Genomic DNA, 17,059 nt, shown 5'->3' on the forward strand with positions numbered 1-17,059 from the left:
AGGTGTGAAATAAAAGAACCAAATGATCTATAAACATTATATTGAGCAAAAATAATTTTAATTATTATTTTAAAGGTGTTACATTTGGTAGAGAAATTTTAATGGAAAATTTTCTAGCAACTAAGAGAAATTAATTAATCATTAGACAAATATTTTAAATTTTCTACGTAGGTATTCGTTTTCATTTCTAAGATAAGAAATATTCATTACCGTTTATTGCATTAATCAAAGCGTTGCGTTTATAAAGTACTATTTTCATTTGGAGTTTTTTTTATTCTATTAGTTGCTTCAAAACTATCCTCTGTATGATAAACTAGAGTAAAACCTTTTCAACCGTAAATAACTTTATTTAAGTTCTTCAATTACTAATGAATCAGTTAAATCTAGTTTTTTTGTTGTTTTCTATGTAACTATAACATGCCTAACATCAAAAGCTTCATTAGGTATCTACAATTAATATTTAAAAACTAGCACAAATACATAAAACTAAAAAGCTATATAACAAAATATTGCACAAAAGAAGACAACGTAATTCTAATAAAATTGCTAACTTTGACTAGGTATGTTATCTTGTTGTAAATTATTGCTATCATTCCTTGAAATTTCATGTTCCGAGTTATCGTATGCTTGATATTCTTGTGTATACTCTGAAGCATTATAATTTCCTTCTTGTTGAACGTTGATATCATTTTGCGGATTTTCAGTAAGATATTCTTTAGCATACTCATTTGTGGCATAGTTCTCTTCAACAGGAAAATGATCAATTGTTTCACCAGCATTATATTTTTTATGACTCGGTTCATAGTGCATCTTCGGATCAGGTGTTGTTGGGTCATCATATTCCTGCGCGTATATTTGATCCACATTCTCCGGTTGCGGGTACTCATTGAAGAAACCCTCATAATCTATCTTCTCTTTTGGTTCCTGGTAATGTTGTTCGTAGCGGAGATCCGTAGCTGGAAATTCTTGTGGTTGTTCAACGTCCATAGGGTTTTCCCTCACAGTTTCACTTTCTGTAGTAGCTCTTGGCTCTTCCTGTTCGAAATATTCTGTTGTTTCTTCGTAGCCTCTGTCTGTAGGATGAGCATTTTGAGAAATATTTTGTTGTGCTACAACTTGGTTGTGGTTTATTTCTTCTTGTGGTTCAAATGTGTTGTTGTCTTCGACTATTCCTGTTTGGTGACGGTCGTCTCGTCGGACTGTTGTGTCCGAGGAGTGTGCGGTGTGTCCGGGGGACTTAGCTCCGGGATAGTCTCGTCCGCTGTCGGGTGGGGGATGTGGTACATGTCGGTCGGCTGAGGTCTGGTGCGAGGGATGTGCTGTGAAAATTGATTAGTTTCATTAAAGCTTTAATAATTGTGTTTATTCTTCTTGATTAAATTCTTTGTTCATTCTGGTATTATCTACATTATAGTGCTATGTTTGGGTAAGATCTACAACATGTAACTTAATTAACGCACATCCTGAAATTAGTTTGTTCAGAATCGTTTACTGAATCGATTTATATCATTTTTAATATAGGTAACTTTTTATCCCAAAAATAATTAAAACTACGGAAATTTTTGTCATATTAACCCTGTACAGTCAAAACAAATTCAAATAGACCGTAACTCAAAGTAATAAGACTTCGTGTATAGTCGGCTTTTTCCGTAGTTTCGTTATGTTGTGTCGAGTCGAGCGGCGCGCGGCGCGATATTTGCTTGCGTAGTAGTATGACCAAAAAGTTCTCCAAGAATTGGTATAACTTATTCAATAAATAACAATGCATATACATATTATACATGTTAAATTAAAAATTCAGTGTGTATTATGATTATAACATAATATTCTAATGAGGGTTTTCTAAAATGGCGTCCACCAGGTGGCGCACTGAGTCGTCAGGTCCAGGTAACTGTCAAAGTGCTTATCTTTACTATGAATAGTGAACGATTTTAGTGGTTTTTTTATTTTATAATTAAAGCACTGCATTATTGTTTTACTATTGAGGTTGAGTAAATAAAAAAAACTAAATCATATTGTGTTAACAAATTTTTCAACTACCAGTGACTTTTGCACCCTCTCTCTTAGCTCAATTTTTAGTTCGGAAACCTTATTCTGACCGTAGTCCATAATAAAATCAATAACACTTCCAATAAAACAGAATTTCAATAAACAATAAGTTCGGCACCTACAATTCCATACTATTTGACAGCTGTTTGGACCAGACGCATACGTGGCGCCACCCGGTGGCAGAAAAAATTTCAAAAACCCTCATTAGGGTGTTTGGGGGTGTGCGTTAATTACCTACGTAACATGTTGTATATAGGTACATAATGTTTTTATCAGTATTTTTTATTATAATTTACAATTTATTTTTTATTGTAATTTACAATTACTGGTATAACTATACATATTGCTCTGACTTCTTCCATATCCTGTACCAAACTTGATCGAATAGTCATTATCATCATCAGTCTATCTAATATTGCTATCATTTTGTTAGACATAAGACTCTCCAAAATTGTTATTTATCTCCCGGTCTTCAGCTTGAAAGAAATTTCTATATCTATACTAATATTATAAGGAGGTATCATTTTTATGTTTGTATGTAGGGGGTAATCTTTGTTACCGCTGGTCAGATTTCCAAAATTCTTTCACTTATAGATAGCCACAATGTTCCTGTGTGCCATAGGCTATATTTTATCTCGGTACGGGCAGTAGTTCCCACGGGACGCAGGTGAAACTGCGGGAAAGGCTAGTCATACATACCTTGAAAATGGCTAGGTGCGTGAGGCGTCTGGATGGATCGCGACAGTCCGTTTACTTGACGCTGCAGAGTGGCCAGTTCTTGCCTGAGCACGCCACACGTGAACACACAGACAAACAAAGTGAGGCTTTTAGCAAACACCATGCAGAATACAAATATCTTAACAAGGGTCTTTTAAAGCAAAATCTTTTAAAGTTAGTTCTAGACTATATCAAACTTCAGAACCGATTTCAAAGGGTCACTTTATAAATATAGTAAGCTTTCGGTTAGTAAGGGTCTTTTTTACAATAGGAGACTTTGAGTCAAATATCGGCTATGTAAAAGAGAAAATATAATAAACTAAAACTACAGTTAAATCATGCAAACATGCTTGATGCAACTAACTATAATGTTTCTCCAAATCATCACTCTGGGGCACACAATCATCTTCCCTTACCTTCGCCGGATCGTCATCAGAATCATCAATCCTATCAATGGAGAGATCGCTCAGATTCCTCGTCAACCCCCCAACATCATCCCTTGAAGAATCACTTAAACTATCGGCCCTTCTAAATCTATGTCTATAATTAGGGGTCGAAGTATAGTAAGTGCGATCTAAGTCATAAGAGGTCCGACTGTGAGGGTACCCACTCAAAGGAGTGTAGCTTCGCAAAGGTGTGATGGTGGTGCAATATTTCTTATGGGAACTCCATAAGTTTCGAAGCTTTCTCATTAATTCAACGTTCCTGCAAAGCAATTGTGTTCTTTCTGCTCTGAAATGGAAATTTTGAGTGAATTTTGTGAAGCTACATGAGACTAGATATGAATTTGCTAATGAATCTAAAAATATAAAACTGATAATTTCTAAGACTTTAAAAATGAAGTGTTTTCTAGAGCTGGCTGAATAAATGAATATAAAAATGCATTTTAACAACTATTTATTGCACACAGTTATACATGAAATCGTTACCCATTTAAATATATTGAATTTTTGTACTGTTTCACAACACAGATAACACTGAATACATAATACTTAAATAATATGCCAACAAAATTACAACAAGCTTACTAGTATCACACTACATTGCACGAAGGTTTACAACAGTTAGCATTAAATACTTAACACTGGCAGTCGATAATGGTATCAATTTTTTTTTAACTGCTATAGTCTTATTGATCTAATCTTGTAACATTAAGAACAACCAGTTTCTCTCTATCATGAAGATAGAAATTGTAATCTATTTCATTATCCATAAGGTTCAGATTAATTAAAAGTCTACCAGTGTTATCTACATCTAGCTTAACTAAACTACTCCTCACTCTACTTGTATACGTCATTCGCTTTCAATTCCTTTGCTCAGTCAAATAGAAAATGCCCAGTATTAGCATTTTATGAAGCTTCTTCTTCTTGAACCGTCTCTGATTCTTTCACTGTTTCGCTTTCTGGATTAACAGTATCTGATACATCTTCTTGCATTTTACTTTCATCTGTACTCTCAATGATGCCTTGACTTGCTTCAGCAGATTTAACATTATTCTGATCTGTTGACGTAGCTGGTTCTGCATTCAAATCTGGCTGACTTTCCATTTCTTGGGCACTTTCTTCTACACTATGACTGTCTTTCCCTTCTACTTGTGCTGTAGCACTAGTGTTATTATCAATAATCTCTACAGTCTCATTTAATACACGAACGTCGCCATCTGAGACTTCCATACTAAAGCTATTCTTGACGCCTCTATTCTCATCAGCTTGCACTACTATTTCCTCAACTTGTGCACCTCGCTTCTTCTTCTCCTTCTTCCTAGGCTTTGGAACCAACTTCACGCTTATATCAACTTTAATAGGCTCCTTTTTCTCCCGTAAAAAGGGCTGTTGAATCATAAGCGGTAGGTTGTATATTTTCTCTCCTTTGATGTTTGTGAGATCCTGATTGGTCGTCAACGGGCCAACGACGATTGGCGCGTAGTTATTCGACGAAACGGACTCTTTTGCGGAGCGGCGCTTGGAACGGCGAGTGTCGGCATCGCGCGAGGTCGAACGGTCGCGCTGTGTTCTGATTGGTTCGCCTGAGCGGCCGCGACTCTGCGCACTGCCTGCCACCAATAAAAACACAGCACGACGTTAAGACAATACTTTTTAAATGGGTAACGATATCAGCCAGCAATGTGAGGATAGTGATTACTGAATAAGTCATGCTATTAGATTGTAAAGAGGTCGTACTTGTGCCTACGGTTTGCGTCGTCGAGCTTGTCAGTGAGCGATCGACATTCGCCGGTGAGTTTCTCCATCAGACTGTTTTGTGAATGTATCATGGACTCCAACCCAGCCACCGTTTTAGCTGCGGAACCAAATGTTCTAGCTTTAACTTATCTGTAGACACTACTAATGGGAGCTCTTTGTAAACAATCTGATGAATAAACTATTGAAAGTTAAGAAAGAAAGCCCTTTCATAGCACTATAGATGTACATCATGCAAGCGCAGAAGATGAAAGGGTAAAGTATGAATGTTTTGAAGGTATTGTTCCAAATTGTTTGTGTGAAGAATCTTTCAAAACATCAATAGTTTACCCATTGAATGAGGCAATTTCCCAAAGATCTTGTATACTTTAGACCCAACTTTGAGAGAAACTACATAGTGTCGCTTTACGTACCGTGCTTATTCTCCATCGTCTCCAGCATCGAGGATAACTCTTTCTCTTTCTTGTGCTTCTCCGGCGATACCGGTGTCAAGTTCTTCATTGTTTGCTGTGAACAAAACAACATAATGCTTCTTTTGCAAAACTGCTTTTTATATAACTCTCTATATTTCCAACTCCCCACATCTCTCTAATTCATCTTCTTTTTCTTTCTTACCAATAATGACACACACATTTATTTGGTAAATATTGAAGTAAACAATAATTATTTCGTAGCAATACCTCTTTCTCCAGATTGGAGATCTGTTCGGAGAGACGCAGATTCTCGCGACGTGAGTGCACCAGGTCTGCATCGGCGCGGTCCAAGCGTTGACGGAGAGACTGGATCTAGAACAACAAAATAAATCGTGGGTGAAGAGCATAATTGATTGAAAGAATTTAAAGATGACTTGAATTTATCAGCTGAAATAAATAATTAAAGTAAAATATTGAAGAATGTAACAAATTGTGTACAAGTATTTATGTATCTCATTGTTACCTCTGAATTAAGACGATTGGTTTCATGTTTGGCCTGACGCTGATGTCTCTCAATAGCGAGTCGAGCGCTCGCCAGCTCTTCCTCCAGAGACGCCTTCTCAGCGTGAGCTTGAGCCAAATCCGCTTGCAGAGACGCTGGAACAAAATATTATTCGTTAACTTAATTCAGGTTTTAGCACCCAAGATGATTAAATGATGATGGGTGATGATGATGAAAATCGATACTGTAAAGCACCATATTATGTGTTTAAAGATGGCAAATAAAGCAAGATCAGTTTGTATCCCAATGTATGAATTGGTTCCTTCAGACAAGATATGTCTGTACTTACACATTTTGGTCTTCAATTCATTCTTCAGCTCGTCGATGGTGGCGTTTTTCATGGAGAGTTCTCGCTTCAGCTCATGTTCTTCACGACGTTGGCGCTCCAAATCCAACTGTAAAAATAAAACTTCAATTAGAAGACGAAAGCAGGTTATTACTAGTCTTGAGATTTGATGAATGCAGAGGATAGATGTTCTTTAGGCAAGACTTCTCCGTGATTCAGTTGTTACCTTTCTGCATTCAGACTTGTTTGATCTGTTGAAAATGCAGAAAGACAGTCTTCAATATGAAGGATGTCATCTAAAGTTTTATGACCTTTTTGTGACGTGGCAATGTTGCCGGGCGACCTCGTCTACTAACTTGCGGATTCTATTATTATATACTACATTTAGTTAGCTGCTCGGCCACGCTCCGCTCCTGTATGCTCTAGTAGTTAGCTACAGCTCGGCAACACGTACCTGCAGCTTGGCAACATTGTCGTACTGCGCGGCAAGGTCGTGCTGCAGCTCGTCGAAGTGCGCGTTGTAGCGCTGCTCGGCCGCGCTGCGCTCCTGTATGCTCTAGTAGTTAGCTACAACTCGGCAACACGTACCTGCAGCTTGGCAACATTGTCGTACTGCGCGGCGAGGTCGTGCTGCAGCTCGTCGAAGTGCGCGTTGTAGCGCTGCTCGGCCGCGCTGCGCTCCTGTATGCTCTAGTAGTTAGCTACAGCTCGGCAACACGTACCTGCAGCTTGGCAACATTGTCGTACTGCGCGGCGAGGTCGTGCTGCAGCTCGTCGAAGTGCGCGTTGTAGCGCTGCTCGGCCGCGCTGCGCTCCTGTATGGCGCGTCGAGCGCCCTCGCCCGCTAGCTCGCGGACTTTGTTGCGCTCTTTTGATAAATCGTCCTGGGAAACGACAGTGTTGCTGGACTATAGTTTCACGTACAGTTGATTGACGTAAGGCCGACAATACACGGACCGCTTGAAGCAGTGAGGGGTGACAGCTTTAAGCTGTCGACTGCACAGTGAACTGCAGAGCTCTATGGACGCACATACACGAACCGCTCGAGCAGTTACATGCAACTGATTCGGGTGGACTACTTCAAGCGGTCCGTGTATTTTCGGACCATGAGTACACAATCAATTAACCAGTAAGGCTCGTTACAATGAATCACATGCGTCGAAATAAATGACTACCCGATTTTGAGTCCTCTCTACAGAAAACAGATTGAAAAAAGGCGATTTCCATCATGGTGTGAAAAGCAAATTGTTATTGGATGACCTCAAGCTTTAAATAAATTATAGTCCATAGGACAGTTGCGTTTACCTTAAGTCTGCGCACTTCAGCGTCCAGATTATTCCGTTCCTCCCTGAGCTGATGTTCCAGAGCATCAGACCCTCGCTTGTATCTCCCGTCATCATCACGCTGTTCCAGGCTCAACTTCAGTTTGGATATCTGAGCTTCCAACGACGACTTGTCCCTATTTGTACGAGAATTTGAAAGTAATCGGTGTTTGCCAAAGTCAGGAAATCCGCACCATATAGGGATACACAGCGTAAAAAGAAGAAAGGTTATTTGGCAAAAAATTGTGGATATTTTATTGCCACAATCATATGAAAATCATGGAGTAATTTGTAAACATATAAAAACCGATAAAAACAGAACTTCAGCTTTGACATTTGAGCTTACAATGGCTACCTGTCTATTGTCGTTGTGGAAAGAGAACTTTGAAAAGAGAATTTAATCATCATCCTCCTTACATTGTACCCAAAAGGAGAATTTAATGATGGACAAAATTTATGGTTGCAGGAAGAAACTTGAAATTAAAGTTGATTAAGCGCTTTTTTATTAAAAACCATGTATTCGAATAAATTGAATTATAATGGTTTTGCGCTGTATTTGTGTCCATCCCTGCTAAAAACGATGTTTTATAGAAAAGAATACACGAAGGTACGGGTGACCTACTTTTTTAATCGAGTTTTAAAGGTCATGTCAATTATTGGGCCATGAATTGCAAAAAGATTGACAATTTAAATACATGTTAATTATTCTCTCATAATCTTTTAGAAGTCGGCGTAGAGCACCGTATCTACAGATTAAAACAATCTACATTTTTATACCGGTTTTACAAAATATTAAACTTAAACTTGACTTTGAAGCATCAAAAGTTAAGATAAGGCGAAAGACAAGGTAGCTTACCTTTGCAGATTGTCAATTTGGCGCTTGAAGCCGTCGAGGCAGGTTGAGTCAACCAGCCCGGAGGCCAGCTTGCGCTTGTTCTCATTGTTCTCCTCCTAAAGAAAACCACATTTCTAGCTAGGTTTGTGGCCCAATCTCTTGCTAAATGTAACTTACATAACATCAAAAAACAATCAAGCTTGCTCGATTTTAAAACAAATGGCTTAAAACTGTTCTCTAATTAAAAAGTACATACTTCATATAGCCACTTTTTTAATATTGATCATTTGATCTGAGTTTGATCAGAGTAAGATTTTTTAATCCACCTTGTCCATGACGACAATCGTGGTCTGATTACTCAAAATTGATTGATTAATTTTTTATCAGAAAGTTCTGTCATCTGGAGCTGTATCATCAGGAGTCTAGATAGGTTACTCCAAAAAAGACCTTACCTGCACTTTCTTAAGGTCGATCTTGGCCTGAGTGAGTTGGGCCTCCAATTCAGCAATGCGAGACTCAAACACGATGTTAGGACCTTCCAATCTGGTGGAGCGCGACTTGGCTGATTTGCGGGCCTTTAGCGGAGTTGTCTGGTAACAAAAGGGGAACTTCTAGAACTTTCGAAGTAGTGTTTGTGTGTTCATTACCTCAATTTGTGTGCTCAGGTCAACTCTAGATTTTATAAAGGGAATCAATATTTTTTTATAAATAAGACAGGGAAATATACATTATTTTCTTGTAGGGGTAAGGAGGCAAACCAATATCGTCTTGCCTCAATTCCAGCCTTGGTTAGGCCTTTGTCTAACAGTGGATGTTACTCGGATGTGACAATGACTTCTGGAGATAAAGTACCTACCAACCTCTAAATATGAGAGCGAGGGTACGATTCCAGGTCAGCCTCTAACACAAAAATATATGAACTTATGTATTAGGTAGGTGTATTTAAAAATACGAATTATTCACTTCTTACCTTATTATCACTGTCGAGTCCAGTGCTGTCCCCCAGCTCATCCAGCTCGTCACTCTCGGAGCCGTTGTACGAGTGGAACATTCTAGAGATTAGCTTGTTCTTCTGAGCTTATTGTATCTAAGTGTATTAGTTGTTACCTTATTATCACTGTCGAGTCCACTGCTGTCCCCCAGCTCGTCCAGCTCGTCACTCTCGGAGCCGTTGTACGAGTGGAACATTCTAGAGATTAGCTTGTTCTTCTGAGCTTATTGTATCTAAGTGTATTAGTTGTTACCTTATTATCACTGTCGAGTCCAGTGCTGTCCCCCAGCTCGTCCAGCTCGTCACTCTCGGAGCCGTTGTACGAGTGGAACATTCTAGAGATTAGCTTGTTCTTCTGAGCTTATTGTATCTAAGTGTATTAGTTGTTACCTTATTATCACTGTCGAGTCCAGTGCTGTCCCCCAGCTCGTCCAGCTCGTCACTCTCGGAGCCGTTGTACGAGTGGAACATTCTAGAGATTAGCTTGTTCTTCTGAGCTTATTGTATCTAAGTGTATTAGTTGTTACCTTATTATCACTGTCGAGTCCACTGCTGTCCCCCAGCTCGTCCAGCTCGTCACTCTCGGAGCCGTTGTACGAGTGGAACATTCTAGAGATTAGCTTGTTCTTCTGAGCTTATTGTATCTAAGTGTATTAGTTGTTACCTTATTATCACTGTCGAGTCCACTGCTGTCCCCCAGCTCGTCCAGCTCGTCACTCTCGGAGCCGTTGTACGAGTGGAACATTCTAGAGATTAGCTTGTTCTTCTGAGCTTATTGTATCTAAGTGTATTAGTTGTTACCTTATTATCACTGTCGAGTCCACTGCTGTCCCCCAGCTCGTCCAGCTCGTCACTCTCGGAGCCGTTGTACGAGTGGAACATTCTAGAGATTAGCTTGTTCTTCTGAGCTTATTGTATCTAAGTGTATTAGTTGTTACCTTATTATCACTGTCGAGTCCACTGCTGTCCCCCAGCTCGTCCAGCTCGTCACTCTCGGAGCCGTTGTACGAGTGGAACATTCTAGAGATTAGCTTGTTCTTCTGAGCTTATTGTATCTAAGTGTATTAGTTGTTACCTTATTATCACTGTCGAGTCCACTGCTGTCCCCCAGCTCGTCCAGCTCGTCACTCTCGGAGCCGTTGTACGAGTGGAACATTCTAGAGATTAGCTTGTTCTTCTGAGCTTATTGTATCTAAGTGTATTAGTTGTTACCTTATTATCACTGTCGAGTCCACTGCTGTCCCCCAGCTCGTCCAGCTCGTCACTCTCGGAGCCGTTGTACGAGTGGAACATTCTAGAGATTAGCTTGTTCTTCTGAGCTTATTGTATCTAAGTGTATTAGTTGTTACCTTATTATCACTGTCGAGTCCACTGCTGTCCCCCAGCTCGTCCAGCTCGTCACTCTCGGAGCCGTTGTACGAGTGGAACATTCTAGAGATTAGCTTGTTCTTCTGAGCTTATTGTATCTAAGTGTATTAGTTGTTACCTTATTATCACTGTCAAGTCCAGTGCTGTCCCCCAGCTCGTCCAGCTCGTCACTCTGGGAGCCGTTGTACGAGTGGAACATTCTAGAGACGAGCTTGTTCTGTCCTTATTGTATCTGTCGGCGTCAGGATCCGACATCGTTAAATAAAACAAAGGGGTTCTCACACAATCACTTGGTTTATTCCAATTAACACAATATTAGTCACTACAATTAATATTAACGAAATAAATTATCACGAATTTGTGGGAGGTGTGCACTCGGCAACGGTCGGCGAACGAATGACCCGAGTCGTGCGCGCGCGCCGCTTTATACAAGGTCCACCGTTGACAGATCGACGGTTGACACATCGACGGTGGCGCCGTCATATCTATATGTATTAGTTGTTACCTTATTATCACTGTCGAGTCCAGTGCTGTCCCCCAGCTCGTCCAGCTCGTCACTCTCGGAGCCGTTGTACGAGTGGAACATTCTAGAGATGAGCTTGTTCTGAGCTTATTGTATCTATATGTATTAGTTGTTACCTTATTATCACTGTCAAGTCCAGTGCTGTCCCCCAGCTCGTCCAGCTCGTCACTCTCGGAGCCGTTGTACGAGTGGAACATTCTAGAGATGAGCTTGTTTTTCTGAGCTTCGTGTAGGTGCTCATTCTCGGAGATTACTTCCTTTACTTTGCCCAGCAGGTTGTTTAGTTCATCCTAGAGAATATTTATGTGATTTATAATTTACTAGCTTCCACCAGCGGTTGCACCGGCATTTTATTCTAAAGCTTCGCTTTCTTTCCGAACGTGAATAAAAAGTCGATTTTATTCTGATGTAGAGATAACTGCCAAGTTTCAACAAAATCTGTCCAGCCGTTTACACGTGAAGAAAAAAACACAAATATTAGAGCCTACCCAGGCGTTTTTAAACCCCGATGCAGAAGGCTTTATAAGTTTTATCGGGTTAAGTAAGTATCATGGTAATCCATGTAAATCTTAAATAGATGAACAAACTGATTTAGATGCTGATTTGTATTTTTTTTTAAATCTTATTTTCCATCTGTAGCACCTCATGTTTCATCAAAATTGGTTCAGCGACTTCAAAGTTATATATCTTCAAGCTATGTAATAACAAGTAAGACATACCCTGCAGTACTGGCTCTCTCGTTCCAGCTGTTCTATATACTCCTCCTGCTTCTGAATGAAGTTGATGACGTCAGGGTTGGTGCCACCAGTCAGGTCGCCACCACTGGCTGCCGCGGTAGTTGGAGCTGGTGCTGGTAAAAGTGATGCATTAGATAGAAATTCAAAGTTAGATAGAAGAAGTTAGTGAGAAGACTCATTTTGGCGTAGATTCATTGCTGAATGATTGGTTGCTGTTAGTGAATTAAAAGCATCTTCGACACTAGTACGAACAGTTGACAATCTTGATTTTTTTTTTCAGTCAGTCATTCAGCCATTCTTCAATATGTACATAATTAAGTTTGAACTGACTCCAGAATGATTGTGTAATCGCTGTCTTAGAATGTACCCACAGGTTATACTTGGTCAAAGTTTTGGTTTGCCATTTTACATTACCATCCGATTTCTAAGCTTGAAATTCATTTGAACGACATGAAACATTATATCGTAGTTACTTGTATTTTTATTTAATTTCTACCATGGTATTTATTTAAATAGGTTTATGTGATTTATGAAATTCAGTGAAAGTTTCGATCTAACAAAGTTTTTGTAAAATGTTTTGCTACGTAAAAGCTCGTAGCACGATAACTTGATATCCTGATAAATTATTTATTAATATTTTACTGGTAGGGGAAATGCCCTTGACTCGATAACATAATCAGTTAGCTGGAATATTTTTAATCACACTGAATCTATCAGCTATTGAAGTACGGTAGCGGATAGGTTATATCCATATCCAAAACTTAAAAAGTAGGTAAGCCAGAGTCATTTAGCTATGGTCTTCGCTAAAAACAGGACATGGCGGGTAAACATTACAAAATTGATATTGTATACCTTACCTATGAAGTATATTTTTCATTCTTTTTTTTGTAGATAGAATGATTAAAGAGTATGCGAAGCCGGGACATGTCGCTAGTTAGTACATATATAAAACTCACCAGTAACAGTATGTGGCGGTGTATAATTATTGTTCAGACTGTCGGCGTAGAGCGTGGCGTATTTAGCTGTCAATCTCGGCCGCGGCTTGTACTCTGCCAGTGTGTACGAGCTGGGGTACTTTACGTATAAACTATTCCTACTCTATTTCATATCTTAAATCTATTTAAGTCTATTCAAAACTGGGCTGCGGAATTGTTCGAAAGAGTTACCGCGGCCCTGGTACATAAAAGGCCAACGAAGGAACACGATGGATTTTTAGTCAGTAAGAGTCTGACAGACCTTCACCGGTGCTAACCTGTGGCGGGTAACATTTGATGATTTTTGCCATCGCTAATAAAATAAAAAAGTCTACTTATTACTTACCAGTGGCAGTATGTGGCGGTGTATAATTATTGAGACTGTCGGCGTACAACGTGGCGTATTTAGCCGTCAATCTCGGCCGCGGCTTGTACTCGGCCAGCGTGTACGAGCTGGGGTACTTCTTGTCCACGTCACCGTCAGACTCGTCCAAGTTCTTGACCGATGCTGAGCCACCGTAGCTGCGGACCTGGGTAGGGAATTTTTATTTTTGGAATACAGATTTGAAGGAAACAGCTTATCAGAAATGTTTTGGTTAAGACGTGAGTAAGGTTACATTTTTAATTTATCTAAACTCTTTTGATTTGTTTTTGAAGGTATTTGCGATTTTTTAAAATTATTTAATTATGTATACTATAATTGGGCCCCCGGTTTGGAGGGTCAAATATTAAAAACCTTTTAAAATATTCACAAACGACAGTACTTACTTCTAAAAATACTAAATGAGTAATATTAGTAAGGTAGTGATATAAGATTTTAATTAATTGTAATTAATAAAATTAATGTTAATTATTTTCAGGTCAAAATTACAATTAAAAAATAACACAATTCAAGTCAGAAAAAAAATAGATAAGTAAAAAGTTAAATTATTTTTTTATAAAATAAGTAAGTAGCGATAAATCTTTAAGATTATTTTTATAACACTTCAAGTATAAAAAAAAAATAACTCACGCTTGGCGCATAGTTCCCGGACAAAAAGTATCGCAACTTCGATACCGCCTCTTTGTAAGCCAACTCCGTGTAATCCGGTATCCTCTTCAAGCCATACTCATTCATTTTACTTGGACGCCTGTGCAAATAATTCGTATAATACATAATTAACAACTAAACGCAACTAACGATCAACAAACAAAAACATTTTTAACTTTAGAAAATAAAAAACAAAAAGTAAAAATCAAAATTGTAATTCGGAACTAGTGTTGCGCATTGCGCCCCGTTGTCGAGTGCGGGGCTATTCGAATAGGTATCGATTCTACAACGCGGTTGCTATAGTTACGGTTGTTGTCGTAAACAAATGGCTCGCGACTGCAGCGACATGCAATCCTGCAATCGATGTATCATCATAGATTAAGATAGGTAAATAGGATTATGATTACCGAATCGAGTTCAACTGATTTGCATGAATCGATTATCGTGTCATCGGCTGGAGACATGCGATTTGAAGCGTTCTCGATTCGAATTTGCAAATTAGATTGAAATGTTTTTTTTTTAATAGAGCTATAAAAATAGAACACATATTTTATAGGCCCAATTTAGTAAAACTTTGTTTTAACTATGTATTTAGATACTAATATTGTACCTACTTATTTACTGTTTTGCGTGACGGCTCAACTCAATTAAAGATGTCAGTTCACCCCTGACATCTTTCGACAATCAAAGTAACCCTAGGGCGCAGAAGTTAACAAGTCGGGTATTGGAGGAAGGATACATGTTCGAAGCTATTTATAGACCGTTTACATAGGTACATAAATTAATTAATGGGATGATGCATTTGTATGTACGAACAATACAATGAAAATAGTGGAAAACAAAAAAAATATTGCGTCTTTTTGGCAATTGTAACTTTTTTGTAGGAAAAAACGACGGATATAATATGATGTCCAGCAAAAATAGTAAGCCCGTTTTTCGAATTTCTAAAAAAATATTATTCCGTACAAAATTAAATAAATAAAAATGTTTTTTTTTTTATAGCAAAATTGACTTATAGTTATTTAGAAACCTAACGTTCATTAGATTTTTAAGCGCCAAACTATATCATAAACAAGATCATGTGTCTTTTAATATTGCAAGAACTTCTTTCAACTGTAAAAAATCTATTATTTATTGAAGATCATCTATTAAGATCAGTTTAGCCATTTTATCATGAAAGCACAACGGACAGGTTCACATAATATGATCGAAGATTTTCTTTGGAAAATCCTTCATTGTATTATCAAAGTATATATCTGTGAGTATGTGAGCGTCTGAGTGAAATAAAATTGTACATAATAAATACCTTCTAAAAGTTTTTATTTAAAAAGGTATAAGTAAAATATTAATAATTTGAAAAGTTAAAATTCTAAAATTCTTGTATTCTTTTCATTCATTTTAACATTCATAATATTTACAAAATTTTTTACAATGTCAACTACTTGCCGGATCTTAGTGCGCTTCAGTTTTCCGTTCATCTCCTTGTCGGAGCCAGCACTGGAGCCGCTCTTCACTCGGTAGCCCGTCGACTTCGGTTTGCTTATGTAACTTGTCGAGCCCATACTATCCACACGCCAACTATCCAATCTCACCGCGATTTATATTCAAAACAACGCAAAATTTATGCCACCAGGAAACTATTAAAAACCTTATTTTGCAATACTCGCAAACCGACGCGATAAAGAACCTATAAATTCAAATTTTCGAATTTCGAACGCATCGCGGGCGCGCTCTGCCGCCAATAGACAGGCTGTCGAAAAAGGAATGAGTTTTAGAATAAGAAGTTTTTGCTCCTTCCTGTGTTTTGTCCCGTTCGCACGCGCGGGAATAATGGCTATGGCTGTTTCGTATCGATGGAAAAGTTTTTCTTCAGGATACATAGGCCAGGAGCTAGCGTAGGAAAAATTTTACTTAAATTTTTATATAATGTGAGCAATGGAAAGTATCTTTTCGAATACACTAAGATCTATACAGCCTTACTCATGAAAAACTCATTAATTAATCGGATTGTACAATCTAAGACATTCCAGGTAAGCTAACCAGTGTAAAAAATCGTACATAAAGTTAAAATAATTCTAATAGCCTGTATACAAGGACTATCTTAAGTTCACTTAAATAAGAAACTATATACCTACGCAATGAAAATGAAAATCACCCTCAAGCTCCCGAACTACGCGACAGGCAGTGTCTAGCGTGCATCGAAGACGAGCTAATAACTTTTTGGAGGGAAAATACATTCGTGATCACGCGACAAAATGGCGGCAGGGACCACAAATCATAGCGTTTTACGTTCTCTGACTCATCCGCATAATTAGATCCACGTAGTTTTGTTACGTTTACGGAAATTATGTAAATTAAGGTATGTATTTAATATGTTTTTAATTTTTGTTGAAAAAAAATACGGAGCGTAGTTTTCTTATTAGGCTCAAAGCTAATGACTTTGTTTGGGGTGATTTTTTTTTTCTATTATTGTTGTGGTTAGTTTGAAATTGCTTATTAGTTTGTATTTTATTTTCGTTTCTGAGTAAAATATAATTTACGAATACATATGTAGAAATTGTATATATAAAGATGTCGCATGTCGACTTGGTCCGAAAATCCGTTGTTCTTAAAATAATTGATTCGCATTTAATTTTGGAAGTACATAGTTGTTTGAAAAAAACTAACGTTTATGTTCTCGGTGGAAATGGGCCTAGCCTAATGCATGTGTTGCGTAGGAGGTGGTTGCCCCACTTCTTCACCCCAGCAAAAACTAAAAGGAAGTAGTGAAGATTATGAATTTTTGGGGACTGTCTCACATTGAGCAACATAATATTTTTTTTAGCATATTTGAAGATACATTGTGGAATGCAAATAAATAATATGAATATGAATATGAATATGAAGATGGAAAAGTGCTATTTTTCACTCTGACATGCATTTCGCTACATTTGATTATGATTCTGTCACTACCAGAATTTCGAATTCGTCAACAACGTAGTAAAGAAACTACGTAAAACTCTTCCGATAATATCTGGTGTCGGTGTAAGTCAGTGCCGACCCCAAGCGTCGGGA

The 17,059-nt window shown here is 38.3% G+C and overlaps 1 protein-coding gene across 1 annotated transcript; it reads right to left on the reverse strand.

The window, feature by feature from the left end:
* Positions 1–30: 30 nt before the first annotated feature.
* On the reverse strand, positions 31–15,689 carry LOC110371476 (uncharacterized protein). Its single transcript, XM_064042408.1, has 17 exons — positions 15,452–15,689; positions 13,988–14,105; positions 13,322–13,505; positions 11,984–12,114; positions 11,381–11,554; positions 8,835–8,972; positions 8,404–8,498; positions 7,531–7,684; positions 6,948–7,109; positions 6,229–6,334; positions 5,901–6,034; positions 5,645–5,749; positions 5,378–5,471; positions 4,947–5,064; positions 3,377–3,498; positions 2,749–2,826; positions 31–1,319 (listed from the first exon to the last, which is right to left on the reverse strand). The coding sequence occupies exons 1-17, from the start codon at positions 15,565–15,567 to the stop codon at positions 547–549; spliced, it is 2,802 nt and encodes a 933-aa protein (XP_063898478.1). The 5' UTR covers positions 15,568–15,689; the 3' UTR covers positions 31–546.
* Between the last annotated feature and the right edge of the window lie 1,370 nt (positions 15,690–17,059).

Source organism: Helicoverpa armigera, chromosome 28 (genome assembly GCF_030705265.1).
Source record: "Helicoverpa armigera isolate CAAS_96S chromosome 28, ASM3070526v1, whole genome shotgun sequence".
In the NCBI taxonomy this organism is placed as follows: domain Eukaryota; kingdom Metazoa; phylum Arthropoda; class Insecta; order Lepidoptera; family Noctuidae; genus Helicoverpa; species Helicoverpa armigera.